This window comes from Malaclemys terrapin, chromosome 9 (genome assembly GCF_027887155.1).
Source record: "Malaclemys terrapin pileata isolate rMalTer1 chromosome 9, rMalTer1.hap1, whole genome shotgun sequence".
Lineage (NCBI taxonomy): Eukaryota > Metazoa > Chordata > Testudines > Emydidae > Malaclemys > Malaclemys terrapin.
The window spans coordinates 3,106,997-3,134,585 of NC_071513.1; the positions used below are offsets into that span (position 1 = coordinate 3,106,997).

Genomic DNA, 27,589 nt, shown 5'->3' on the forward strand with positions numbered 1-27,589 from the left:
CCGTATTCACACTGCTCCGCCCCTCGGAACCATTTCAACCCTTTCTGCAGGCCGGGGCCCAGGACCCCGCAGGCTGGCGAGGGGGCCTGGAGCGGGAGGTGAGGGCGGGGGGCCGAGGGGTGTGGGTCGGGGGCAGTGGGCGGGCTCTGGCCCTGAGGGGGTGGAAGCCCTGAGGCGGTGGCCGCGGGGGTGGGGAAGGGGCTGGCCGGGGGCCGGCGGCGCTGAGGGGGCCGGGGGTGTGGGGCCGGGGGCTGGCCTGAGGGGAGGTGGAAGCCCTGAGGGGGCCGGGGCTGGCCGGGGGGCGGCGGCGCTGACAGGGCGGAGGGGGGCGGGCCGGCCCGGGCGGAGGCCGCTCCCTTCCCGGCTCGGGTTACCTGGGCGGGCCGCCGAGCGCCTCTTCCCGTCTGGCCCGTCCCCGCAGCGCCGGGAAGCGGGTCGGAGCGGTGGCGGCGCTGCCGGACGCGGACATGGGCGCTGCTGTCCCCGCCGGAGCCCGGCTCTGCCTCGGCCTGACGCTCTGCCTCGCGGCCGGGGCCGCGGAGCCCGACGGGCGGCCAGCAGGTGCGGGGCCGGGGGGCGGTGGGAGCCGGGCTCGGCTGGCGGGGCGCGGGGCGCTCGGCTCCTGCGGCCGGGGCCGGGGGGTGCGGGGCGAGGGGCCGGGGGGTGCGGGGCGAGGGGGCGGCTGACCCCCGGCGGGGGTGGGGGCGGCGCGCTGGTCGCCGCGGTTAATGTTTAACCTGCTCCCGGGCTCGCCCCTGCGGAGACCGGCCCGGCCCGGCCCGGGGGTGTGTGTTCCCCGCACGGCTCTTCAACGCGGCACCTCGGTTACCTCAGGGCTGCGGCAAAGATTTACCCCGGGACCGGCCCCTCCTAGCGCGGGGGGTTCGTCCCAGGGCCGACCAGCAAGTCAAGCGCGCGCCCGGGAGCAGGATCGGGGCCGTAATTCTCCCTTTTCTCAAATAAAAACCTGGCCACCCGTTCCCAATCCCTGACTCCCGCCGACTCCAGGTGTGCGGTCGCTGGGGTCCTGCAAACGGTTACTACCGCGAATCTTTTTGCCCCTGTGCAACCCTTTGTAAAGACGGGAGGGAGTGGCTGTTTGCAGGATTAGTCCCTGTATTTCTCTCGATGTGTGGTGATCATTAGATTGCACCTTCCGTTCAAAGAACTTCGACTTTTCAGCCTAAACTGCCTAGAGATCGTGCCGATTTTGAAAGTGATGTGCAATCCAGATTAGGACTTCAGAGCCACTGCTTCCTAGATCATAAAGTAGGGAGGAGACATTTAAGATTCTGATCGTCCTTCCTTTATGATGGCATTTGAAAAGAACAATAACGTATCTGGTGGCTTTAAACTGGATCTCCAATTCCTGTGGCTGCAGCCACAACCACCTTAAAATAAAATCATACTTTTCTAAAAATGTCATACCTGCTTCTCTTGCAAGTAGCATCAAAGTTTACTAAAATGGAAAGAATTAAAGAAAAAAACTTTCATCAGTTGTGCATTTGAAAACTGAGTATTCAGCACCCCGTTCTTTACTTTGTGCATTTGATAGTACTTTCTGTATAGTCAGTTTCCCATTGCTTTTTCAGAAGCAGAGGGGCTCACACAGTGACAGAGGAAACAAGCTTTTTTTTTTTATTTTAGTTTTTTCAAATAAATAGGAAAATACATCTGTAAACCCACAAAATCAGCGAAGAGAGATTTGAGAACAAGTGTCTGAATCTACCTCTCATTGGGGGATTTTTTTAAAGTGTCTAGAATTTCATGTTGACTGTCCCTTTAACAAAAGAAATTCAGTGGAAAAACGTTGTTAATATACTGTGACTGAAAATTTAAATGAAAATTAAACAATCTAAATTTTAAAGGATTCCCTGTTTTCATAGCATGAGTGTAAATACTGATTCAAAAGACCACATGCTTAAATGTATGTAGAGGCTACATTTGATCCCAGTGATGTTCCTGTGTTTGCTTTTTCCATCAGAATTTTTTTCTTGTTCTTATTAACAATCTGAAAGTGTGTGTATGTGTTTGTGGTAAGTACAAAGGAATAACATTCAGGAGTAAATTCCATCATATAATTTAGTTCTAAAAAACTTAATTAGTTCTCAACTTCTGTGTGGGATGTTAGCCTTATACCTAGATTATTTTCTATACTAACTCTTCTGAGTTCTGCAAATTGCTTGTAAATAGGGACCTGTACGCCAATGTGGAACCCAGCTGAAGTCATTAAAGCCTCAGATGTTAGAGAAGGATAACTTTGGTGGAGTGCAGAGGGAGGGGAGGCAGAGGTTCAATATTTAATCAAATTTGTATTTTGTATAAATGGTGGTATTTCTGATATTGGGGAGATAAGTATTGGAAACAAGAGTACGTCAGTGAATCAATCCCTTCTACAGTTAATCTTCCTGGAGGTCTTACTGATGATATATCTTGGGCAAAAATAAAATACTTCTCTTTTCAGGTTTCTGAAATGAAAAAATCTTGGTCTTTGAACTGAGCCATTGATTTTCTTTTCCTATTATTGTAAAGTTTTTCAGCTCAAAAGGGTGCCATTTTAATTGTCACTAAATCATTGTGCACACCCCTGGAAGAGTGGAAATAATGAATAATTATATATTTGTTTTAAATGTAATGTATTGTTCTCCTTAAGAGAAAGTTGGAATCCCCTCACGATTATTGATAAGTACTATCTTTGATCTACTTCTTCTTTCACTTTCATAATTATTGTTGGGCTGCCATTACCAGCTCATCTAATATTATCCATCAAACTTTCTAAAGCTATAGTAATTTCTTTACATTAGATATCTTAATGTTATCATCAAGGAGTCCAGTGGCTCCTGAAAGACTAACAGATTTACTTGGGCATAAGCTTTCATGGGTAAAAAACCTCACTTCTTCAGATGCATGGAGTGAAAATTACAGATGCAGCCGTTATATGACACATGAAGAGAAGGGGGTTACCTCGTAAGTGAAGAACCAGCATTGACCGGGCCAATTCGATCAGGGTGGATGTAGTCCACTCCCAATAATAGATGAGGAGGTGTCAATCCAGGAGAGGCAAAGCTGCTTCTGTAATGAGCCAGCCACTCCCAGTCCCTATTCAAGCCCAAATTAATGGTGCAAATGAATTTTAGTTCTGCTGTTTCTCTTTGAAGTCTGTTTCTGAAGTTTTTTTGTTCAAGTATAGCTACTTTTAAATCTGTAGTAGAATGTCCAGGGAGATTGAAGTGTTCTCCTACTGGCTTTTGTATGTTACCATTCCTGATGTCCTTTTACGCAGGGGCTGTCTGGTTTGGCCAGTATACATGGCAGAGGGGCATTGCTGGCACATGATGGCATATATAACATTAGTAGATGTGCCGGTGAATGAGACCCTGATGGTGTGGCTGATGTGGTTGGGTCGCTAGAGTAGATATGGGGACAGAGTAGGCAACGAGGTTTGCTACAGGGATTGGTTCCTGAAACTAATATTAAAATAGAAAATTGGGTGCCAACTATATGTATTTAATAGTATGTATTAATATCTAATCAGGTTGGTTATTTTCTACTTGATTGTTAACACTTTAGTGTGGAGTGAAGTAAAATCACATTGAATCATTAAGTTGCTAAATGAAGAAAAATTTGAGTAGAAACAGACTGTTTTGCAGAGATTGTGATTACTTTTACTTTGTATTATGGTGTTTAGCCAGAGAGAGCTATAGGGAAAGAAAGGCCATGAAAAAGGGATGGATATCCCAGGCATGTATTTATATGTATTTTATAATTTAGATCCTTTCAGCTATAGCTGATCTGCATATCAAACTGAGGATGGTAATGGGGATGATGCAGAAATAAAACATCACAATGGGACTGAATTCAAAAGCAGAGGTTTCTATTAAGTAAACCATCCTGCTGTGTTATCCAATCCCTCTGCAGTTCTAAACAATCTTGCGCCCATCACATGTCCTGAGATGTGGCTCCAAAATGGAAGCTTCCAAACTATACTAGTATTCGAGAGGAACGTGTTTGCTTGCCCAATTACAGTATTTGATCATAAAGCTGTCACCCATCCCTGTGTCCTTCCCCCGACTGCCCTAACCATGCCTAATCCCAAACTAGCACCCAGATTTTGGGAAAGGAACATATACGACTCAGCTTTTACCAGAAATTAAATGCACATACAAATGTAACTTAGAATTTTTTGACTATTAATGCAAGTATTTTGCATCAAAATTTAACTATGCTTTACGTGGAATAGGTCCAAATTCATGAAAGCTGAAAAGATTGTGGTAATTGCTGTTCAAACCACTGTCTGATATTTTAATAATAGAAGTATTGAGAGGGACTTCAGTAATCACTGAAGGTGTATTCTGTACATGCTTTTTACACCTAAGCCATTTTCCCCCCACAGGCTGACATAGAAGTATGAGACCTGAAAATTACTTTTGAAGTTTATTAGGTTAAATTTGTTATGCTAATAAGACTTATTCAAGGTTTATATCTTGCAAACACAATTTCAGCTTCATGCAGTGTGAAATAGTTGTGTGTGAACCTAAAATTAAGCTTTATTAAAAGGAAAGCTGTAGAATTTTAAAAAGAATGTCTATTCAAGTTCTTAGCTTGGAATTTTTTAAAGACCCCTTGGGGTGCCCCACAAAAAAAAATTTTATGCCTCCTGTGCTGGTTTCAGTTAATTAGGGGATTAATTCTGCAAATACTTCAAGATGTGATACTACTGTAGAAAGTCATATCGAAAGACTTAACTAGGACTACTAATTGATTTAGTGAGATCACACTCAGTAGTGAATGTTTTCAGAATAGGGCCCAACAGGGCATGTCTGCTACCTTCTTGTGGTATCCCCCCTAAGCAGTGCAAAGGGAAAAGAAAGGAAACAAAATGTGGAACAGGCTCACGTTTTAAGCAACAATCCGCCTGAAAGAGCCATTTTCCAATGGGTCCCCTTTCAGGGCCAGCACGGCAAACCCTAGCGCTAGGGCCGGTTCTCAAGATGATATCCCCTCGATATTGAAATACAGCAACGGCAAAGTTACAAACTCCACCTACATACAAACTTCGAAGTACGTGTAATCTTGCTTCAGGAGATGCACTCTACCACTGATGTGCAAGTTTCAGTTCCAGGCTACGCTGTCATGGCTCATCACCATTGCAGTCAGTATGGGATGACATCTTATGTTAGAGAAGAGCTGTCCTCTGTCACAGTATTAACATCTGGTCCAAATGCCATCGCAGGCAATCAAGGTGAATGAGTTTGCACTAATTATCTACAAGCCTCCATCAGCTAACTGGCCAATCTCTACTCCACCCACCTTTCCAGGTCTTTCCATTTACTGTGGTGACTTCAGTTCCCATCAGGTCTGTTGGGGTTACCCTGAAAATAACACAGATGGAGAGAATCTAATGGAGTGGGCATCAGTCACTGACCTATAACTCCGCTATGACCCAAGGCAACCCCCCAGCTTTCACAGTAGGAGATGGGCTATAGGCTCTTCACCCAACATCACCTTTTCATCTTCCAGGCAACTGCCTCCAGTGGTCAAAGAGCAGAAAGTACTTGAAGCTTTTCTGAAATCTTAGCATCTGCTTTCTTTGACCACCACAGGCATGCAGATTATTAACAACAAACAGTTTACAGAAGGCCTGGTGGAATTTTCAGAAAGCTTGGTGGGAGGTCTTTCAAACAGAACTAGATACATTTATAAGCAAACTGGCTGAGGTTGGATAAGTGTGTATATATGCAGAAGCTATCTGTCTTGCTGACATGGATAACTCTACATCAGTGGTTCCAAACTTCAACAACCCACAAACCCCTTTCCCGAAAATATCAAATCTCGCAAACCCCCTTCTAAAAATGAATATTTCCAGGGATTTTCTCCCTTACCTGAGCATAAATTATAGAAGCAGTGATCCTGGAAATAATTTGGGTTTTTTATGACATGCTTATTACCAGGGTGGATAAAAATCATGATTTAAAAAAAAAAAAATCAAAACAGATTTTTTTAATTTAAATTGGATTTTTTTGATCAAATGCTTTTTGTGGGAAAAAAACCTATCCAAAGATAGTTTTAATTAAGATACATTATAACTCAGATATCTCATTATGGAATAGGAATTATAAATTCTAATTCTATAGTATGAGACAATGTATTCATGTAATGTTTAAGAAAAGTTTTGTAAATGAGTTCCAATAGTTCATGGATTAGAGACCCAATCTGATGAGGTTCCAGGGGCTTCTGTATAGATTATTTAGGTTAATCTTTCTATCTACCCAATGGGACTCAGTGCTCAGTCTAGAAGGTACCATGAGAGATGCTTAATTTTCCAGTTCTCAAACTGTGGATTTGTCTCTCCAGAGATAACATGCTTGTTAACAGCAAAAAATGTTTTTAAATAAATAAATATAGAGAGGTGAGAACAGACCTCAACCCTATTGTCCCTCTGCAAATTTGTGTACACAGAGTCACTCCCTTATCTCTCTCTCAAAGTGCAAAGTTTCAAAAAGTTAAATGAATAGAAGATAGTTGGGGGTGGAATAGATCTGGACAAGGAAAAGAAGTCTGGAGATAAATGTGAAAAGGTAGGGACAGGCTGTAGAAACAAAAGTGAAACTGTTTGAGCAGCATATTCCAGAAGTCTTGAAGTCTTCCTGAGTGTAGCCTTCATTGACTTGAGATCTACCATACCATTCTCTCACTCGAAGGGAAAACCCTATAATGGCAGCAGGCTGTAAAAGAGACCTGGTTTGGGAATAAGAAATATATAATAAATTCAAGAAATATGTTTGCTGCTGATGTTTTAAAGAAAGTCACACCATTGAACTGGTGGAAGTCACTTAAGCACTTGGATTCAGAGACTGTTGAAGTGATAATCTCACTTAACAGCAGTAGCTTCTTCTGCCAGTGTGGAAAGAATATTTTCTTCCTTTGGACTAATTCATTCCAAATTGAGAAATTGTTTGGGACCTGAAAAAGCAGGAAATCTGGAAAAGAAAAACAAGCTTATGAACAAACAGGAAAATGAAGGTGAAGATGACTGAGTTAGCTGCAAAAGCCAATATTTTAAGTTTCTCATGTTGACCTAGCAGACATAGTTGATTTAATTTTTTTTAATATTTCATTTAACTATTTTAGTTAAAAACAATTTTAACAAAAACAAACCTGATTTTAAAAAACTTGAATGTTTAACTAAATTCAAAATTCATATGCTTGTTTTGTTAAAATAGTATATGTTTGCTGTTGAAGAAAAAAAATCCAGAATACATAACATTGTAGTTTTAGTTAAATAAAACCATTTAAATGTCTGTCTGGTGATGTTTTCCTCCTAGTACAGCATGGCAAGAAATCCTCCAAATATTAATGATTAACCTGTTGAATTGGAGATAGTTCACCTCCCAATGACTTCATAAATATCTGCTTCAATTACCTTTGATAAATGAAATAACCAAACAATCATTAATTTTCTGATATAGCTGAAGACTAAGCTGAAAAGTTTTCAAAATGAATCACGGTTTAAAAATGTATAGTGTGTACCTTCTAAAAATGAAACCTACATCTATCTCTGAGTTGTGAAGAATATGTATTAAGGTTATAACAACCAACAAGAATGCACTTTTATGTAGAAATCCATGATTAAATCGAGTCTTCCTGACTAGTGACTTAAATCAAATTCACCCTGCTTATTACACACTATTTATTATTACATTATTAATTTTATTACATTATGAAAACAGCACCACTTTTCCAAGATTTCACTTCTGTAGCTCATATCACTTGGATTGAGCCTCCTGCATGTTTCATCAAGGAGTATCAGATGTGAAACAGCATGAACGTATTTAAGAAGCCAACTCAAATAAAGAGTTCCTCCCACAAGCGTTCGAGTCTTGAGCAGTCCTGGCAAACAATGCATGACTACAACAAAGCTTAAACTTGTTCTGACAGGAAGTCATGGTCAGGGGGCTCAGGCTGCCTGGGACAGCTCTGTCTGCAATTACAGAATTTTTTTCTGAGAGCCCCCTGATACATTTCATGAACCCCCAAGGGTTCACGAACCCCAGTTTGGGAACCACTGCTCTACATAATATCAAAGGGTCACTCAGCCAGGACCCACATGCTCTGGCCACTTCCCTTGGTCAGCGGAGACTTCCAGTAAATGAGTCTAAGATGGCAGCCACGACCGTCCAGCTGAACAATCGGCTGACTAATCAACCCCTTGCAGTCTGTGGTGAGGATCACCCACTCCCTCTCCAGACAGTTGACACTTATTTAGGGGTCAGACTGTATTGCACTTTAACATACTAGTCCCATCTAGAGTACTTAAAGAAAAAGATCATTTGCCACACTGCCTTGATCCAGAAGCTAGCAGAAACCTCCTAGGGGCAGAGGCAAATGTTTTTTACAAACCTTTTTTACCCATGAAAGCTTATGCCCAAATACATCTGTTAGTCTTTAAGGTGCCACCAGACTCCTTGTTGTTTTTGTAGATTCAGACTAACACGGCTACCCCCTGATACTTGTCTTGGTGCTAGTATTCATTCCAGCAGAATATTGTGCAGCAGTTTGGGGCAGAAGTCAGTATATATATCTCATTCATTTAGAGCTGAATACAGCCACCTGTATCATTAGTGGTTGCTTTAGGCACACATTAACATCTAATTTATATGTGTTGGCTTATATCACTCGCCTGAAACTTCGGCAAGATGCCTTTACCCTTAAAACTGCATGCAGGATTATGAAAACAACCTTTTGCACACAAAGCTGGCAGTGGTTCCAATAAGTGCAAATAAGCAATACAAACTTCTTGCAAGAAGATCTGCCCACATTCAGAAGAAAACACCAACACCTGCTGACTGCCACAACTGACTTTGCAACATCCTTTTGCGGTGACCGTTCATGCACTCCTGTCCAGTGCCAGTCTCAGATGAACAGAGGGCTATCAGGGCTGACAGTTGATTATGATTAGGGCCATACCAATTTCACAGTTGTAAAAAATGTGTCCGAGACCATGAAATAAGCCCTTCCCTATGAAATCTGATTCCCGTGCTGCTGGGAGCATCCCAGGTAGGGGCTCCTAGCTGCGAGTCCCAGCTGGGTTGGGAAGGGACAGGATTAATCCTTCACCTATACAGACACTCTTGAGGCGGAGATCAGACCCACTGTCAACTGCCTTCCCCTGCTGCAGGAACCTTCAGGTCTGCTGCCCAGACCCGGAGCGTCCTGCAGCAGGGGGAGGCACCCAGAGGTGGGTCTGATTTCCCCCGGAGAATGGCCATGCAAGGGAAGGACAAGTTCTGTCCCTCCCCAGCCTGGCTAGGACTGGCAGGTAGGAGGCCCTGGCTGGGATGCTCCTAGCAGCACGGGGGAGATCAGAACCACCTTCGCCTCTGGGAACCTCCTGCAGCTGCAGGAAGCTCTGTGGATGCTGCCTTCTGAGGCCAGGTCTGAAGACAGCACAGAAGTGAGGGTGGCAACCCATTGGCCCCCTTACAGCAGTTTTGCAACACCCCCCCACCACCACCACAACCCCTTTTTTGGGTCAGGACCCCCATGGTTACAATACTGTGAAATTTCAGATTTAAACATCTGAAAACATGAAATTTACCAATTTTCAAATCCTATGGCTGTGAAATTGACAAGAATGGACCATGAATTTAGTAGGGCCCTAATTATGATACCAGTTTGTCTCTCCACAGTGAGCCCTCTTGATGGTGGTATTGCTTATACAGCGGACATCATGAGGGCTAACTCCCATGTAGAAACCAATCTCATTTGGCCTTTTTTAGCGCCTGTTCCATTAGATATAATAAACAGTAGCCTTAAACAAAAAGACCTCCCTGCCCCTTGAGAATCAGTAGCCCTTCGGTTGGTAACTCTTGAGAATGGGAGTCTGGCATGGTTTGTGCTTTTTACCTTCCTACCAAGCCATTTTTCTTGATAAACCTGGTTTTCTCCTCTTGGTCCTTGCTTCCTTTCTTCCCTCCCCATGTATTCTTTTGGCTGCGAGAGTAGTTATTCAGGATTAGACTGTGCCTGTGCACACTCACAGACCAGAGCTGTGTAAGCTGCTTCGTTCCAGGAGAGACCTTTGAGTCACCGTTCTTCTGAGGGGGAGTAGTGTGATACTACCCTATTACTGCTTATCGCATCCTGGTCCTGCCTATTGTGAACTTGAGTTAAAGATCAGGTTAATCCATGGAAGGGAAAGTTTTTAATGCCCTCTCACTCACTTAGGTGTGTGTGAAGTCCAAGCCGCAATCTATCCCAAAAGTGGTAGTTTGAAAGACTAATTCTTTTAAATAAAAAAAAATAGATTATGCCTCTAAATGCAAAATCGGTATCTGTTAATACACACACCTTTGTTCTGAAGCAGTTAGGGTTGCTACAAACTCACAAAAGCCCCCAAATAAAAACTTAAGCCACCTGCCAGGACACATTCTCTGCGTCTCCACCTACAATCGCACCCCTTGTTACCATAACTACTGTATGCCACACACTGCAGCCTTAACTTTGTCTCCCCTTTTGCCTTTGTGCACACAACGCTTTCCCAGCTTACTTTGTCCCATACTAGTAATTGTGAATGTTTGGTGTAGCAGTTGGTTATGTTGGGAAACAGTGATTTGGCAAAGCGTTGTTTGTAGAAGAGAATTTAAAAGAGGTGATGATAGACTAGTATCTCTAAGGCCTGGTCCCCACTAACGCCCCACTTTGGACTAAGGGACGCAAATTCAGCTACGTTAATAACGTAGCTGAATTCGAAGTACCTTAGTCCGAACTTACTGTGGGTCCAGACGCGGCAGGGAGGCTCCCCCGTCGATGCCGCATACTCCTCTCGCCGAGCTGGAGTACTGGCATCGACGGCGAGCGCTTCCGGGATCGATTTATCGCGTCTAAACCAGACGCAATAAATCGATTCCAGAACATCGATTGCCTGCCGCTGGACCCTCCGGTAAGTGTAGACGTACCCTAAGGGGTAGAATTAAGGTAGCTGTGTCTGGGCTGTGGTATATGGTGGTTGTAGATGAAGGAGTAGAGCGTATGTACTGTTAGGTAGCGTAACTTTTGTTTCTTTGCTTTTGTAGACTTGTTAGGCATGTGGATTTGTAGCAACCGTTATCGCGTCACAATGAAGACTTTGTGTAATTGCCTATTTTTTTGTTTAATTAATAGGCAGCAGGTTTAAAACAAATAAAAGGAAGTATTTCTTTACACAACGCATAGTCAACCCATGGAACTCCTTGTCAAAGGGTGTTGTGAAGGCCAAGACCATAACAGGGTTCAAAAAAGAACTAGATAAATTCATGGAGGATAGGTCCATCAATGGCTGTTAGCCAGGATGGGCAGGAATGGTGTCCCTAACCTCTGTTTGCCTGAAGCTGGGAATGGGCGACAGGGGATGGATCACTTGGTGATTACCTGTTCTGTTCATTCCCTCTGGGGCATCTGGCACTGGCCACTGTCGGAAGACAGGATACTGGGCTAGATGGACCTTTGGTCTGACCCAGTAGGGCTGTTCTTATGTTCTTAATTAGGTGTCTGGATATGGGATGGGCAGACATATGAGGTGATGACAGAGAACAGTTCATCTGTCAGCCGCTGGGCAGAAACTCTCGCATCAGCAGCCATCTGTAAACCCTTTGCTGATGCTGAATAAAATCTGACCAAAAAAATGTAGTTCCTGATGAAGAAGGTTTTGTGTGCACCTGCCCACCCAATCAGTCAGGCTCGTGTGACACCTCACTCCCTACCCCCTCAACTTCAGACTTGTGTATGATTTGGGGAAGTAAGAGGAAGCATTGATTGGGCAAATATTTCAGTTGTGTTGCTTTACAGTCAGGTCTGAACCATTGCAAAAGCAGTATTTTTTATCAAAGGACTGTTTAAAAATAAATACAAACATATACTGGGTTTTATTTATTTATTCTTTATTTAAGTAGAGTTGTGAAACTGAAGCAGATTAAATTTTAAATCATTGTAATATAAACCTCTTAGGATTTCAGCTTCATTACATGAAACTTAAAACATTTTCTGACCAGCTTTAATTTTCATTTTCCAAGGCCTTTATTTTTTGGGGGGTGAGGAGTCAAAATGTGAAAGTTTGCAGCTGAAAACTTGATTTTCATTTTTTGGCCAGAAAGGGTGGGTTCTTTTTCAAGAAAACTGTTGGCTTTTGGTGGAAAATTTCATTTAATTAAAATGAAATTTCTGTCGAAATAGTCTTGATAGAAAATTTTTGGCCAGCACTAATTAAATTACTTATAGCACCCTTGAAATATGTATTTAAAACTTTTTCCTTTGCTTTTATAGGAAGAAAAGTTCTCCCACCTCCATCCAACCTGCATTATTCATTTGGACAGCTCTGTAAACTGAAATGGACTTGGAATCCCGCAGAGGGCATTAGCAGTGGCTGTGATCTAAAATACTGCAGTGAAATTTTGATTAATGGCATCCCACAAGATAACCGAGTATGTTTCCCCTCCCCAGCTCTTTGAATTCCACAATGTTCCAGTAAATGTTTATTCTTACAGGCAATTTTATTTCCTTTTATTGTCACTGTTCTCAGATGTTATATACTTATAATGGATTTATATACTTGGGGGGGTCGTGTGCAGGGCTGTGCGAATAATTAGTTTAGGTTTGGTGGCCAAACAAGGGGTAAAAATCATCTTGAATTGACCAGAAACAAGCAAACCCAAATTTCGACAAAACAATTTAAAAAAATTATTGATGGATTTTTACCTTTTTTAATAAAATAGAAGTAAATTTTGAAATGAAAAGTTTAATTTGAAAATGTTACTTTTATTATTCAAAATAACATATTGACTTTTTGGAGTCTTTTTCACTGAAATAATTTGGTGAAATCAACACAATTATAAAATATTTTGGTTGACCCAAGTATGCACTTTGTGGTCTGGGGGAGAGGAAGGGGGGTTTTGGTCTGAAAAAAAAATCTCACCTGGTGCCGTTATGATGTCATGACGGGTTGTGGAATATTCAGCACTCAAAAGCAGCAGACAGCCTCGTTCTTGAGCAGGGGACTTAGTGATAATTCACAAACAGCATAATAGAAAAGACTCATGTTTCCATTATATTAAGTATTCATTTTAAAGGTACTTTAACCCAGTGGTTCTCAAAGCTGGTCCGCCGCTTGTTCAGGGAAAGCCCCTGGTGGGCCGGGCCGGTTTGTTTACCTGCCGCGTCCGCAGGTTCGGCCGATCGTGGCTCCCACTGGCTGCGGTCCAGGCCAATGAGGGCTGCGGGAAGGGCGGCCAGCACATCCCTCAGCCCACGCCGCTTCCCGCAGCCCCCATTGGCCTGGAGCGGTGAACCACGGCCAGTGGGAGCTGTGATTGGCCGAACCTGTGGACGCGGCTGGTAAACAAACCGGCCCAGCCCGCCAGGGGCTTTCCCTGAACAAGCAGTGGACCTGCTTTGAGAACCACTGTTTTAACTAATACATACCACACTGTCTTCATCTTCAAGCTACACAAAACTGAGTTTCCTGCAAGGGCCCTGTACCCTGACTTTGAACCCCTTAAAGTGGGCTCCCGGTCCAGAAGAGAGACATCTGTGGTCAACCTAGTTTAGATAGTCATAAACTTCCAAATTTTAACAAACTTTACTTTTTTCCTGAACTGCCCCCAAGTCATTGTGTCTTGGATGCAGTCAAACCTGATGTGATGCAAGTCCTCCAGGTCCCGAGAGGATGCTTCATGGAGACACTGAACACTATTGTGGCCATAAGGTGTGGCCATAAGATGTTTACAGCACCGTCCCAGCTGTGAGTGCTGTATTCTTCCTGCAAAATCCAGGATATCCTGGTCCTTTTAAGGGAAAGCCATTCATCAGTTTGTTTTGTGGCTGCAGTTTTTGCATTCTGATCTGCTGTATTTGGAATGTTAATGGCTGTTTGGCTCCCTACCTGTTCAATGATTGTTTGCTTATATGCACATTTTTTACTGTTGTTGCTCTGACATGGGCTTTAAATGCTTTTTCTTCTGTTAATGTTTTGTGTGACTATGGAGTGGTGAAAGGTGCTGGATTGACATCCCTGTATTTTTTGAAGTCCTCTATTTAGACAGAGGTAGTGTAAACTTCCTGACTTTGCCTTATTAGATCTGGAAGACTGCCTGTAGGAAGAAAAGTCTCCTCCATATTCCATTCTGGATCTCTGTAGGTTGCCAGTAAGTCCACGACCATGGGGAATTGGATTTAGACTAAGAGACTCTCTTCTTGAGTGATATGTTTGAGTATGCCTGCCAAGAGATCATCACCTTTTGTTTTTGCTGAATGGCTGTTCATTGCTTTTGGGTTGGATTTTTAAGAATCCTCGTTGTTCCTTTAGTTCTAGAACTGGCTGTGAACCTTTTGATTTGTTCTGATATGTTTTTACATTAACTATGGTTTCCTTGTAGTTTGTGTTTACTATATATGGGCATTTAAAAGTTTTCTTTTTCTTTAAATTTAGGAATGGACTAAGAAACTTTTTCGTGAGGAAGATGTATCCTTGAATGAGGAGGTTCATTTCAGAGTGAGAAGTGAATGCAAATCTGATAATACAAGTGAACCAAGCAACTGGGTGGAGATTTTTACTCCACCAAAAGGTACCCACTCTAAAACCTAGCCTTGAACATGTTGTCTTCTTTATATCTGACTAAATACACATCATCTTGCTTTCTGGGATGTAGTACTAGAAAGCTGAATCTTAAGAAAAATAACACTCTGTTAAAATCTTAAATTAACTGAAAGTGTCTGTATCTTTGCACATCCCAATACACTTTAAAAGTAAACTGTACACTGTCTCACCTGCCAGGACCTTAGTTCAGGATTGTTTGTTGTTTTAAATTAAATTAATGGAGATATCCTATCTCCTAGAACTGGAAGGGACCTTGAAAGGTCATCGAGTCCAGCCCCCTGCCTTCACTAGCAGGACCAAGTACTGATTTTGCCCCAGCTCCCTAAGTGGCCCCCTCAAGGATTGAACTCACAACCCTGGGTTTAGCAGACTATCCCTCCCCCCTATATTATTAGCTCTTACAGGAGAAACAGAAAATCCTGAACGCCAATCCTGGCAGGTAAGTAAGATAGCAAATTAGAGGGACAAGGTGGGGGAGGGAATATCTTTTATTGGACCCACTTCTGTTGGTGAGAGAAACAAGCTTTCAGGTTTACACAAGCTTTACTCAAAAGCTTGTCTAAACTTGAAAGCTTGTCTCTCTCACCAACAGAAGTGGGTCCAATAAACTATATTCCCTCACCTCCTTGTCTCACTAATATCCTGGGACCAACACAGGTACAACAATACTGCATACAAGTGGGAAATAATTGTCACATGTTTGGTTCTTAAAGTGCACCTCTATAATGGTGAAACTACCCTGTGTGCCCTGCTAACAAATTTGATTTTTAAACTTCTCATCCCTGAATTCATCTTTTAAAAAACGAGGAGAATATAAGTGATTGGGCCAGGGGAGAATGGCTAAGGGAAACACATTTTCTGGGTAATGTCAGGGATGAGACAGGTGTATGGAGGACTGATAAGTAACAGGCCACAGGGCAGAGTCCAGTAGCTTGGGAGAAGTGAGCAGGAAAGCAAGTGACAGTAATGGAAGCAAAAAAAGCAGGTGACTGCTGCTGGCAGGTTACCTGCAAAGAAAAGTAAAGTTGCAGCGAGACGCTGAGATCTGGAAGCTTTCATTGATGAAAGGGATTCAGTGTCCTAGGAGTACTGGTCTAAGGACTGTTCTGATGCACCACAGCAGTGGGACTGAATGGGCTAAACAGACTTTTTTGTTTTTAAAAAGCTCTCTGCATAGGCATCTGTCACCTTAGTATCTAAGCACAATTTTAATTTTCCTGTAATAAACCCTCAAGTAGTCGCTGCTGCAGAAGAAACAAGTTTGGGAGCAGAAGTGAGTTTCCAGGCTTGGAAACTGGGCTCTTTATGGAAGTAACGTGTATGTGCAGTGCCTGAGGAGTATTGTGGCGTTACCAGATATACTTATTTCTTCTCTAAGATGTAATCAGTTAATGCAGTGTGAGACAGCAGAAGATGGAAGGAAATGAAGAAATTAAATTAAAAAAAAGAAACTCTTCAACCTATGCAATTTTGCCACTTTGCGTGTGTGTGACATGAAATTCAATATGAAGAACCTGATTCTATAGCTGCTCTACCCGCCTCTGGGATATCCCGTTAACATCCCAACTCATGCTGGCTATGTAATCGTTTGTGTTTACCATTCTGGTTCCTAGTGTTTTGAATACAGTAGCGGTATCTTAGAGGTGCACTAGTCATGAGTAAAACTCGACTTTGACTCATGTTGCCAGTGAATAGTATTTTAGAGCCAGTTATTTCCATATTCAAAGTACATGAAAATAACTATAATATCCCAGTAACCATGGGTAAGCATTGATGATGTCTAATGGCAGCAGCTGTTCATGGCTTTGCAACAATATTCCTTTAACTGCCAAGAATTTTAACTAGTTCTAAAGCATCTGCATTTTATTGGAATACTACTTCCTGTTTCACCATCTCATTCTATATGTAAAACTATTGTTGGTACTTGTTCAGATTCAATGAAAGCAACAGTTTAGGCTTTTCTGGGTCACTTGTGTTTAGAGGGAGCCCTGCACAGGTTCAGGCATGGCATGCCATGCTGTACAAGTGAGTGACTTTCACTTGCTGACTAATGAAGGCATTCACTGTAGTCTAAGAAGCCCGCACTCTGCCTTTCGGGTGGGATAGTGGAAGGTGAACAATGGCAACTGCTAAGATATTCACTAACCAAAGGGAGTGTGCTCTGATATTTGGGAAAGAAAGGCACTTACTGGTAGAAAAAAATCTTTCTAAGAAGTCCTTAAATTTGCATTCCAGGTGCTGCAGGCACTGCTGCTGTTGGCATAAATTGCACTTGGTACGACTTAGAGTACATGATCTGTACGTGGCTTCCTGGATGGAATGCAAGTGCTAGTACCAACTACACGCTGTTCTACTGGTTTGTATTGATTGATTTTTTTCCCCTGCTTTAAAAGTGCTCGGTATACCTCTGACTTTTTTTTTTTTATTACCCATTGCATTGAAGGATCCCAAAGCTCTAATCTAGAAACTATAACTGAGAGTCCCATCTAGCATGCTGGCTCTCTGGGAGCTGATTTGCTTATATGAAGCATTTGGCCTGCCCCAGAAACTCATTTTAAAAAAATCTGTCTGTTGGTTTTATCTTCCATCTTTAAGAAACTGATTTATTCCTGGAAGTCATGGAGTAGGATGCCACCTTAACATCTCCAGCTCACTTGCCAACTGTCTTCCATAAATAGTCTTCTGTTGCAAGACAACAGAGTTGTGGAGAGAGGAAGAATTTGGCACAGATATTTATTTACACTAACCAGTGCACACTCTCCGATATTGATGTCTTTCCTGAAATTTTAGACTGCATTAGCTTCTGCAGAGATGTAAAGAGAGATTTTTGAAAACTTTCAAAGTTTTTTTCAGTTTTAAATTTACATTACATCTTACTTTCTGTTGACTCCATAAAAAATGTCATCTTTCTCACTCCAATGGTAGATACTAAGAGTACTAAGTTTTCTGCAAATGTTTTTGGAGAGCAAATACCAGGATGTTTGTGGTACTTGTTTAGCTAAACACAGGGAGAAATGACCTTTTCACTGTCCAAAACTATTCACCTCAACCCCTTCTTACATGTAGCAATGGTAACCTAGCCCTGGGCCTGATTGGAAAAAATAATTTAAATTTCTAGGGGACTTTGAACCTTCTTGGGGTAGCACTTGACACCCCTCTCCCGCAATTCTTTCCTGCACAACCCATGTTGGGAAAATGGATGAATGTGAATATAAGGCCTCTCAGCTGCCTAGGTTGTTGCCACTAGCTGGCAACAAATTCACACCAGTCCAGAGTGGTGATTACCTGGAACAGTCCAGCTGAAAGGAAGGAGTACAGTATTAGTACATCTTTGTACTCTAATTTTCTTGAAAATTCAGGGGTGGTTGAAGGTGGTAGGCACTCAACAGGGAGGTGGATAGTGTGGGGTGGGACGGCGTGGGGGGGCTGAAGGTACATATGTGAGAGAGACTGCCACAGCTTCCCTACCTCATACGCGTGGGAAACAGAAACTGCCGGAGCCCGGGAGGGGAAGTGCCCGGCCGGCGGCTGGGGTCCGGAGGCAAGGGGGCTGCCTGAAGCCCATAGCGCTTGGGCAGCTCGGCTCTTAAACAGAGCCGAAGAGTCAGGGGCAAGGCCGGCTCCAGGCACCAGCCGACCAAGCACGTGCTTGGGGTGGCACCTTGGGGCAGGGCAGCGCTTGATTATTTTATTTTTGGATTTGGTGGCGTGGGGCTCGGAGGGGGGGCGGGGCTTCGGGCAGCATGGTGCTTGGGGGGGCGGGGCTTTGGGCGGCGCGGTGCTCAGAAGGGGGGCGGGGGCTTCGGGCGGCGCTTGGAGGGAGGGCGGGGGCTTCGGGCGGCGTGGTGCTCGGAGGGGGGCCGGGGATTCGGGTGGCACAGTGCTCGGGGGGGGGGGGCAGGGGCTTTGGGCGGCGTGGTGCTTGGGGGGACGGGGGCTGGTGCGGTGCTCGGAGGAGGGGCGGGGGTTCAGGCAGTGTGGCACTTGGAGGAGGCGGGGCTTCGGGCGGTGCAGTGCTGGGGGCGGGGCTTCGGCTGGCATGGTGTTGTGTGTGTGTGGGGGGGGGGGGTACAGCAGGGCGGCTCTCTCCTTTTTTGCCTGGGGCAGCAAAAAAGTTAGAGCCGGCCCTGGTCAGGGGAGGAGCAGAGCAGCCGCGGGAGGGGAAGTGCCTGGCTGGCATTTTCCCAGACATGTTCGGCTTTTTGGCAATTCCCCCCGGACGAGGGTTTGATTGCCGAAAAGCCAGACATGTCCGGGTAAAACCGGACGTATGGTAACCCTACTAACTTCCCTTTTCGGGATGCGGGAATGTCAAAAGGAATCAATCGGAGGTGGAATTCTTTTTCCCTGGGGATGTTTGCCCTCCTGGAACAGACTATTTTGAATAAATATTTTTTTAAAACATTTAAAATATAGGCTAGAGGTAGCAGAGTTGTCTGTAATGATTTGAGTTAAAGGGCCCAAGACATGCTTCTGTTTTGCTGCAGCTTTGTACAGAAAAATCAGTATGTTTCATGCTTTGGCGTTCCTTGAAGTCTGAGTGAAATGACAGTGTTTATTCAGTCTAATCCCGTCTCTTATTCCTGTAACCCAACCTTCGTGCAATGCCCACTTTGACAATCTTGTAAAGCCAGTTTAAAAGCAAATGTGACCATCATTGCCCTGGCATTTGAAGTTAAAACATAGTATGTTTACCTTTTATTCTTGTAGGTATGAGGGCCTGGGAAATCACCAGCAGTGCCAGAATTATATCTATGGAGATAACTTTGGATGTAATTTCAGTCTTTCAATCCCAAATTCCACAAATGGGTATCCAACTATCAGTATTTTGATCAGAGACAACTCGGAGGAAATTAGGCCTGTCTGTGCAAACAAAAATCCAACAACAATTGGTAGGTTTAAAAGGTAGATTATGTAATTTTGCAAAGAGTGTTAGATTTAAATATCAGTCAAAGAAAAGGGAATGGAATTTGTTTTGATCATGTATCGTTCAGTGCAAAAAAGAACAGCTGGTTTAACCTGATAAGAATACACCCAGGATACATAGCTGTATTTATTCTAATAAGAACATTATGTAACATTCATCAATTGTGCATGAACACACAAGATTCTCTTGTAATAGGCTGATCATCTTATCAAGATTAAATTGCATCAGTGATGCCTCTGGATGAAACTCAGCACTAAACCACTTTACACTAGCCAAAGATCTGGCCCTTCATCTACAGGAATGGTCCCACTGTATTCCCTGCGTGTTCGGCCCATCGTGGCTCCCACTGGCCACGGTTAGCTGCTCCGGGCCAATGGAGGCTGCGGGAAGGGCGGCCAGCACATACCTCGGCCTGCGCTGCTTCCCGCAGCCCCCGTTGACCTGAAGCGGCGGACTGTGGCCAGTGGGAGCCGCGATCGGCCAAACCTGCGGACGTGGCAGGTAAACAAACCGCCCCAGCCTGCCAGGGGCTTTCCCTGATCAAGCGGCGGCCCCAGTTTGAGAACCACTGTCCTAGATGTGTCAGGTCTTCTGGGAGTTGGGGATAGGAGATTGGAACCGGATAGCATTGGAGCCATTTAAATCCATTCTCTTCCATCTTGAATCCAAAGTTTTGGATTCCCCTGGGTATGAGTCACCGGCACTTAGTGAGAACAGCAGATGCATCTGATCAGCTATCCGCTTGCAATTGAGACTCGTTGCAGGTTCCAAATTTTTGCAGTAATAGTGGGAGATTTTAGGGTATTTTTCCCCTTGTTTGTGTTATCATTCACCTAAACTACACAGCCCCTTGTCCTTAAGGATCCTGGTCTTTCAACCTTCTTGCCAGTCTGTGGCATTTGAAAATTGTCAGGGGCTTAAGATTTGTTCACAGCTTCCTGTAAATTTTATTGTAAAGTAGCCAAATATTTTTGACAAATGAAGGGCACTCTTTGGTGTATCTTAGGCCACATTCTCTGATGTTGAAACTCTGGGGCTAATCATAGTTCTTTGTGGTGTGATGACTAGTTTTTGAGAGGCTGTATCCTATTGCAAGGCAAACTAGCTCATTCAGCATGTTGCTTCTTGGCAGAATATTCTCATTAGTTTGACTTCCTGGTGTGAGAAATTACACTGTATTTTGAAATACCAGGACTTGACATTACTGAGTAGTTTAACTTACGCCATTTTTGAGTCTGCCATCTCACGGTCATGTTCAGATTTCCTAAAAATGAAAGCATCATTTTAGTGGTTGACTTATCTTTGACATGTTAGTAAATGCTTCCATGTAAATGGAACTTCTGCTCTATGCTCCAGACAATATGACCAATGATTACATCTTATCTGCTACTTACTTTTCATGAGATTTGATTTGGGAATTCATCAGAAGTATTGTTGATCCTGATAAAGGGTGACCAGACAGGAAAGTGTGAACAATCGGGGCAAGGTTAGGGGTAATAGGTGCCTACATAAGACAAAGCCTGAAACACTTTAACTCTCCCTATAAAATTGGGACATCTGGTCACCCTATCCTGATATTGAATCTGTCAAGCTCTTCCCTCACTTTTCAATGTCCTAATTGCTGTGTGGGCATTATGCCTTGTACTGATGTATCTAGTGACTCTTTTTAACTGGTATGTACTTTAATCATAAATGTCAAAATAAACTTAGTTCAAAAATTTGGATTTTTTTCTATTTCAGTAAAACCCGGAGCTCCAAGGATTGTGGCAGTATCAATGATCAAAGATGAAATACATTTAGAATGGCAAAAGCCAGGCACCTTTCCAGCACATTGCTTACTTTACCGAGTAGAACTTAAAGACAGCAAATCGGACTCCATTCTGCCACATGATGTAACTTTTTTTCATTAATTATTTACAATGGAACTGAAATTTGTCGTGTGTGGTTTTTTTAATATCTTCTTCAAACTGTTAATAGCAACTCAAGTGTTGCCATTGAAGAACTATAATTGCATGCAGAGCAGAAATGTGTAGGTTTATTAACTTACTTGAAACTGCATATGTGAACATAACTGGTTTTCCTCTCATGAAATGAGGTTCAGTAATATGACCATGCATTGAAACGAATGCCAGTTTCTGAGTCTCTCGCCTTAGCTACCCATTTACCATATCAGTGATATATACGTAATGTACTCTGCAAAACAGGGACACGTCTGAACGGGGCAATAGCTCCTCAGAAACATATAGCACAACTACGTTACCCTATCAGAGCCTCCTATTCATCTACTTTGGTTTCACGACTTTGATTATCACAAAGAAAAGGAACGTGCTGATTTGTGGTTCTGTGCATGTAGTAAGCAAGGAGATTTGAGGGTAAGGGAAAGGGGGAAATAATGACACATGCAAAGCAATACAACTGCACTTATATCAATGTGTGGATGTGGACTTGCTTGTGCATGCCTATATCTGAGTAACCCAACTAGGCGTGCCATTAAATCAGTAAGGAAAACAACTTAGTATGCTAGATACTAGTTTCAATGCTTTATAACTTGGCAAAGCAAGAGTCCTTTCTTGAGGACTGTGTACACAATAAGTTATAAACAAAACTGAGTGGTCCACACACCAAAAAAAGGCACTAGATGAATTTGTTCAGTCCTCCCTTTATTTCTCTCATAGGAAACATGAGAGAAATAGATGCGATTCTCAAACGTCATTGTACCGCAACCTCCTTCTGACCACAAAAATTACTACACGACCCCAGACTGGGGACTGAAGCCTGAGCCGGGGAGGGGGAGGGTGGCAAAGCCCAAGCCTCACTGCCCCAGGGTTGGGGGCCAAGGGCTTCAGCCGCAGGCAGTAGGCCTGTAACCTACCAGAGCCTCAGTCAGGGTGCAAGTCAAAGCCTGAGCCCTGCCACCCTGGGCTGAAGCCCTCGGGCTTCAGCTTCAGTCCCGGGCCGTGGGGCCCCAGCAAGTTTAATACCAGTCCTGGCAACCCCCTTTGGGGTCCTGACCCACGGTTTGAGAACCGCTGAGATAGGACAAATGCCCAAACTGCATGTTATCAAACTTCCCCGGAGAAATTGGTCCTTTGGGCTCAGAATAAACATGAAGGTTCTTAGGCATTTCACGTCTCACAGGGATAGGGGCAGACTCCGGTGTAGGGAAAGCGTGAGCAGCAATTCTGCCCTCCGGATAGATGGAGGGAAAGGCAGTAGAACTCATGCAGGTATTTGGAGGAGCTTGTAGACCACCACTCCAGGCCATTCAGCCTCGATTTAATCTTTGAGGCTAAGTGTTGTAGCAGAAACACTGGGGTCAGTTAGTTTGAACCTTGATTTCTGACTGACCTTGCTTCGGCAGTTTGGATCATTGTTTAGTTAAAGGCCAACACCTACTGTGAAAATCTAAATTCCTTATCTTTTACCCCTTTTATTTTAGGGAGTTCAAAAATATAAAAGTCAAATGGGACTTCAGTCAAAACATTCAGTCTGATTATATTAAAGCTACACAATGAAACCAAGTTTGTAAGTGTCATGTATCCTGATACAAGAAAAAAGGAAATATCTTTCATTTCTTTATTTTAAGGTTAAAGAGCTCACTAAAGCTCAGTTTTCCAGTGTTCATCCTAACACTGTGTACGTTGTCAAAGTGAGAGCAAGGCTTGAAACAACATGTTACAGCAGCAGTCACTGGAGTGACTGGAGCGAGGAGAAGAGCATTGGTAAGAACAATCTTTCTTTGAACTGATCTGAATTTTTTTTTAACTTCAACTTCTAGCCATGAGACCTCTTATGCTTTCGTCTGCTCGATTGGTCAGATTCTTTCTTCCTGTGAGGTGCTTTTAGCTGTGACCAAGTTCCTTCTTGACCCTCTCTTTGAAGTTAGTTAGCTTTACTACATGAATTTTCATAGCTGTTGCTTTTCATCTGTCACATTTTGAAAAGTTAGTGGCCACTTTCATTGCTTACAAAAGCATTTGTAAGTTGAATGTTCTTAGGAGTCTATCATGTAGCCAGAAAAGAAGCGCTGCATTAAACGTTGTTTTCATTATTCCTGAAGCACTTCACTTTCTTTAGGGGGGAGGGATAGCTCAGTGGTTTGAGCATTGGCCTGCTAAACCCAGGGTTGTGAGCTCAATTCTTGAGGGGGCCATTTAGGGAACGGGGTAAAAATGTGTCTGGGGATTGGTCCTGCTTTGAGCAGGGGGTTGGACTAGATGACCTCCTGAGGTCCCTTCCAACCCTGATATTCTATGATTCTAAATCCTTTGGGATTTTTTGTTTTATTTTCCAGGTGAAAACACAGACTTCACATTCTATATTGTTTTAATACTCACTGTTCCATTAACAGTAGCAGTAGCTACTATAATTCTACTAGTGTACCTGAAAAGGTAAATATCTATACCGCTTTTATATTAAAATCTGTTACTTCCTGACTTTTAGATCAGGGGTGGCCAACCTGAGCCTGAGAAGGAGCCAGAATTTACCAATGTACATTGCCAAAGAGCCACAGTAATATGTCAGCAGCCCCCCATCAGCTCCCCCATGCTGCCAGCACCTCCCGCCCAGCGACAACCCCACCGATCAGCGCCTCCCCCTCCCTCCCCGCACCTCCCGATCAGCTGTTTCCTGGCGTGCAAGAGGCTCTGGGGGCAAAGGGGGAGGAGCGAGGGCACGGCAGGCTCAGGGTTGGGGTCGGGAAGAGATGGAGTGAGGGCAGAGCCAGGGGTTGATCAGTGACCACCCCCCAGCACATTGGAAAATTGGCATCTGTAGCTCCAGCCCCGGAGTCGGTGCCTAGACAAGGAGCCGCAGATTAACTTCTGAAGAGCTGCATGTGGCTCCGGAGCCGCAGGTTGGCCGCCCCTGTTTGAGTTACATTGCAGTCCGTCTCTGCTTTAGTTTACCTTTCATGTGTAAGATGTATATTTTTGACAATGGTTATCTTCCCTTTATACCTCTGCATACATAATTAATATGGAGGTGCCAATCGGAGCCCTAGAGTTGAGTTTGAGTTGAGGTTTTTTTATGGAACAAATATGTTCTGGTTGCACTAATGCTGTGTAGTTTATCTACCTAAGAAAAAGGCAGTTCCTCTCACTCAGTGGTTGCATATGCATTAGTTGCACACTTGCAGCTCCCATTGACTAGGGTTACCATTCGTCCGGATTCCCCCGGACATGTCCGGCTTTTTGAGCTAAAAATAGCGTCCGGGGGAATTTGTAAATGTCCGGACTTCCCCGCCCCCGCATGCAGAGCGCATGCAGCTAACAGGGCAGCCGGCCGGATGGTGCCACTTACATAGGGCTCTGACAGCCAGAGAGAGCCCCTCCTCCTCTCCCCTGCAGCAGAGATCACTCCCTCCCTCTTTCCCTCCCTGCATTCGCAGATCACCTCCGGCAGTCTGGAGCTCCTCCCCCGCTCCTCCTCCACTGCTGCCCAGCGTGCCGGGACGAGCGTGCTGGAGCGAGCGGCTCCGGCCGTTCCTGAGCAAGCTCACAGAGACATTAGGCGAAGGCCAACAACAAGGGGGCCAGGGGCTTGGAGAAGGGGCAGGGAGGTTCTGGATGGGGCAGTCAAGAGACGGGGGGGATTGGGAGTTTTGGGGGGGAGTTATGGGGGGGTGGATAAGGTTTTGGGCAGTCAGGGTACAGGTAGGGGGTAGGGTCCTGGGGGGGCAGTTAGGGTGGGGGGCTCTTAGGAGGGGGCAGTTAGGGGCCAAGGAATAGGGAAGCTTAGGTAGGGGGTTGGGTTCTGGAGGGCAGTTAGGAGCAGGGGTCCCAGGAGGGGGCAGTCAGGGGACAAGGAGCAGGGGGGGTGTTTGGGAGTTCTAGGGGGGAGGGCTGTCAGGTGGCAGGGGTGGGAAGAGGGATCAAAGCAGTCAGGGGGACAGGGAGCAGAGGGGTTTAGATGGGTCAGGAGTTCTGGGGGGGGCTGTCAGGGGGTGGAGAATGGTTGGATGGGGCGTGGGAGTCCCAGGGGTCTGTCTGGGGGTGGGGGTGTGGATAAGGGTTGGGGCAGTCAGGGGACAGGTAGGGGGTAGAGTCCTAGGAGGCCAGTTAGGATGGGGGGAGGGTCTCAGGAGGGGGCAGTCAGGGGACAAGAGGCAGGGAGGCTTAGGTAGGGGGTGGAGTCCTGGGGGCAGTTAGGGGCAGGGGTCCCAGGAGGGGGCAGTCAGGGGACAAGGAGCAGGGGGAGGGTTGGGAGTTCTGAGGGGGGGAGTGGGAGGGACAGGGGCGGGGCTAGGGCAGGCCGGGGGCGGGGCTAGGGCGGGGCTCCTCCCATCCTCTTTTTGGCTTGCTGAAATATGGTAACCCTACCATTGACTTCTGTGGGAGTTGTTCAGAAATATTGAAAGACAAATCTGGGCCTGTGTGTACAACTCCTTTTCCATTTGTTGTTGGGAGTGGAGGTGGAGAGAATGGGGCATGGTCTGTGAGAAAATGGTCTTCCTTTGGTTAAGAAATTGTTTTCATCTAACACTTTTATTTCTCTGTTTTAAAGGCTCAAGATACTAATTTATCCACAAATTCCTGACCCTAGAAAAATTATTAAACGTATGTTTGGAGAGCAAATTGAGGACTTCCAGGTTAGTATCTGCCTGTTGGCTGGCAAGTGATCTCTCAGAATTCGAAGTTGTCTCTATAGTTCCACCTCCTATATTAATATTTTGCCTTTACATAATCTAAAATAATTTAAAAGAGAATTTTACACTATACATAGACCAAGTATTTAAGACAATGAGAATGATACAAAAACAAGTACAGTCTAAAACTCAGAGTTTTATGTCCTCAGTTAAGTTTTTCTTAAGCAGTGTAAACTTTTTCTGACTCACGAGTTTACTAAATGCCATTATGCTATTCCACAAAGCTTGCACTTTCTCTTCCAGTTCCATGAAATGATTCTCTTTACAACCCAATTAATCTGCTTTTCAGGGACATTCCAATCTCCAGTCTTGAGGAGCCCTGCAGACCCCCACCATGAATTGGTGTAGGGGGTTAATTACATGCTACGGTGAAGTCACAGGCACTTTGCGCCGTTGTGATTGTTATCCTGGTTATGCTACATTTAATTGTGTTTAAATCCCTTTTTCTCTCCTCCAATCTCTGGGCCAATCCAGACACAGCTGGTAGTTCCTTCCTGCCAGCAGTTGGAGGCAGTTCATTGAACCTTTCTAGTGAGGCCATTCCCAGTTTATAGAGCAGCTGTCGGCTCACTACAGTCTCTGTCTTCTGCATCTGGAAAATATACTGTCCTTGACAGCGTTATAGAGGACTAAAGAACGACTAAGGGTGTCTCTTCCTGGAGCCCTTGTAGGACGAGGACACCCTGGGCTGAACAGCTTCCACTGAGGGAAGTCTGGTGGGCTCCGGCTCCCAAGGGGTTTCAGATGAGTCTCTACAGAAAAGACAGGATCAAGTAGAGGAGAGAGCTTCTTCCTCCTGCAGCCTCTCAAATGGGAGGGAGTTTGGGCAGCGTGAACCCAAGAAGCCCCACTCCCCATGGTGAGGGGCAGGCTAGATACTCCCGTTGTAACTCAGCCCAATGTGGAAGGCTAAGTTCAGGCTCTACGCCAGCTCCCCCTGAGTCCAGACTGCAGCATCCAGTGATCACTGAGGCTCTTCTAATGGTGGTTCTAGTCCAGCAGGTTAGAACTACTGCAATATTCCTCCCTCCTAATATTCCCCTGCCGCCTTCTTCCCTATCTGATCCCAGCAACAACAGCCTCCCACCTGTATGAGCTCAATGTCCATGGGGAGAATGGGGAATACACCCCATGTGCCCCTTGGCAGCATTGTGGGGACCAGCCCTGACATCTGGAATGTCCCGCTCGCATGCCTGCCCCTCTCAGATAAGCAGCTGTGGCAGGGGAAGCTCTCCTGAGACTCTGGCCAACCCTTGGCACCAACCGAGGCCCTGTCACTTTCCTAGGAGGAGCAGTTACGCCCCCACATACCCCTCCGTAAGACATGCTCTTGGTCCTGAGCTGCCTCGGAACTGTATGCTCTATACCCTGTAAAACTGACTGTTAC

The 27,589-nt window shown here is 44.7% G+C and overlaps 1 protein-coding gene across 1 annotated transcript in view; it reads left to right on the top strand.

Annotated features, from left to right (window-relative positions):
- The first annotated feature begins 362 nt into the window (after positions 1-362).
- Positions 363-27,589, top strand: part of IL13RA1 (interleukin 13 receptor subunit alpha 1) — a 29,742-nt gene continuing 2,515 nt past the window's right edge. The window contains exons 1-9 of the mRNA XM_054038905.1: positions 363-561; positions 12,301-12,458; positions 14,462-14,597; positions 16,865-16,985; positions 19,340-19,521; positions 21,297-21,448; positions 23,143-23,278; positions 23,851-23,947; positions 26,061-26,145. Of these exons, the coding sequence (XP_053894880.1) occupies positions 468-561; positions 12,301-12,458; positions 14,462-14,597; positions 16,865-16,985; positions 19,340-19,521; positions 21,297-21,448; positions 23,143-23,278; positions 23,851-23,947; positions 26,061-26,145 (1,161 nt within the window). The 5' untranslated portion in view covers positions 363-467. The remainder of the gene's footprint in view (positions 562-12,300; positions 12,459-14,461; positions 14,598-16,864; positions 16,986-19,339; positions 19,522-21,296; positions 21,449-23,142; positions 23,279-23,850; positions 23,948-26,060; positions 26,146-27,589) is intronic.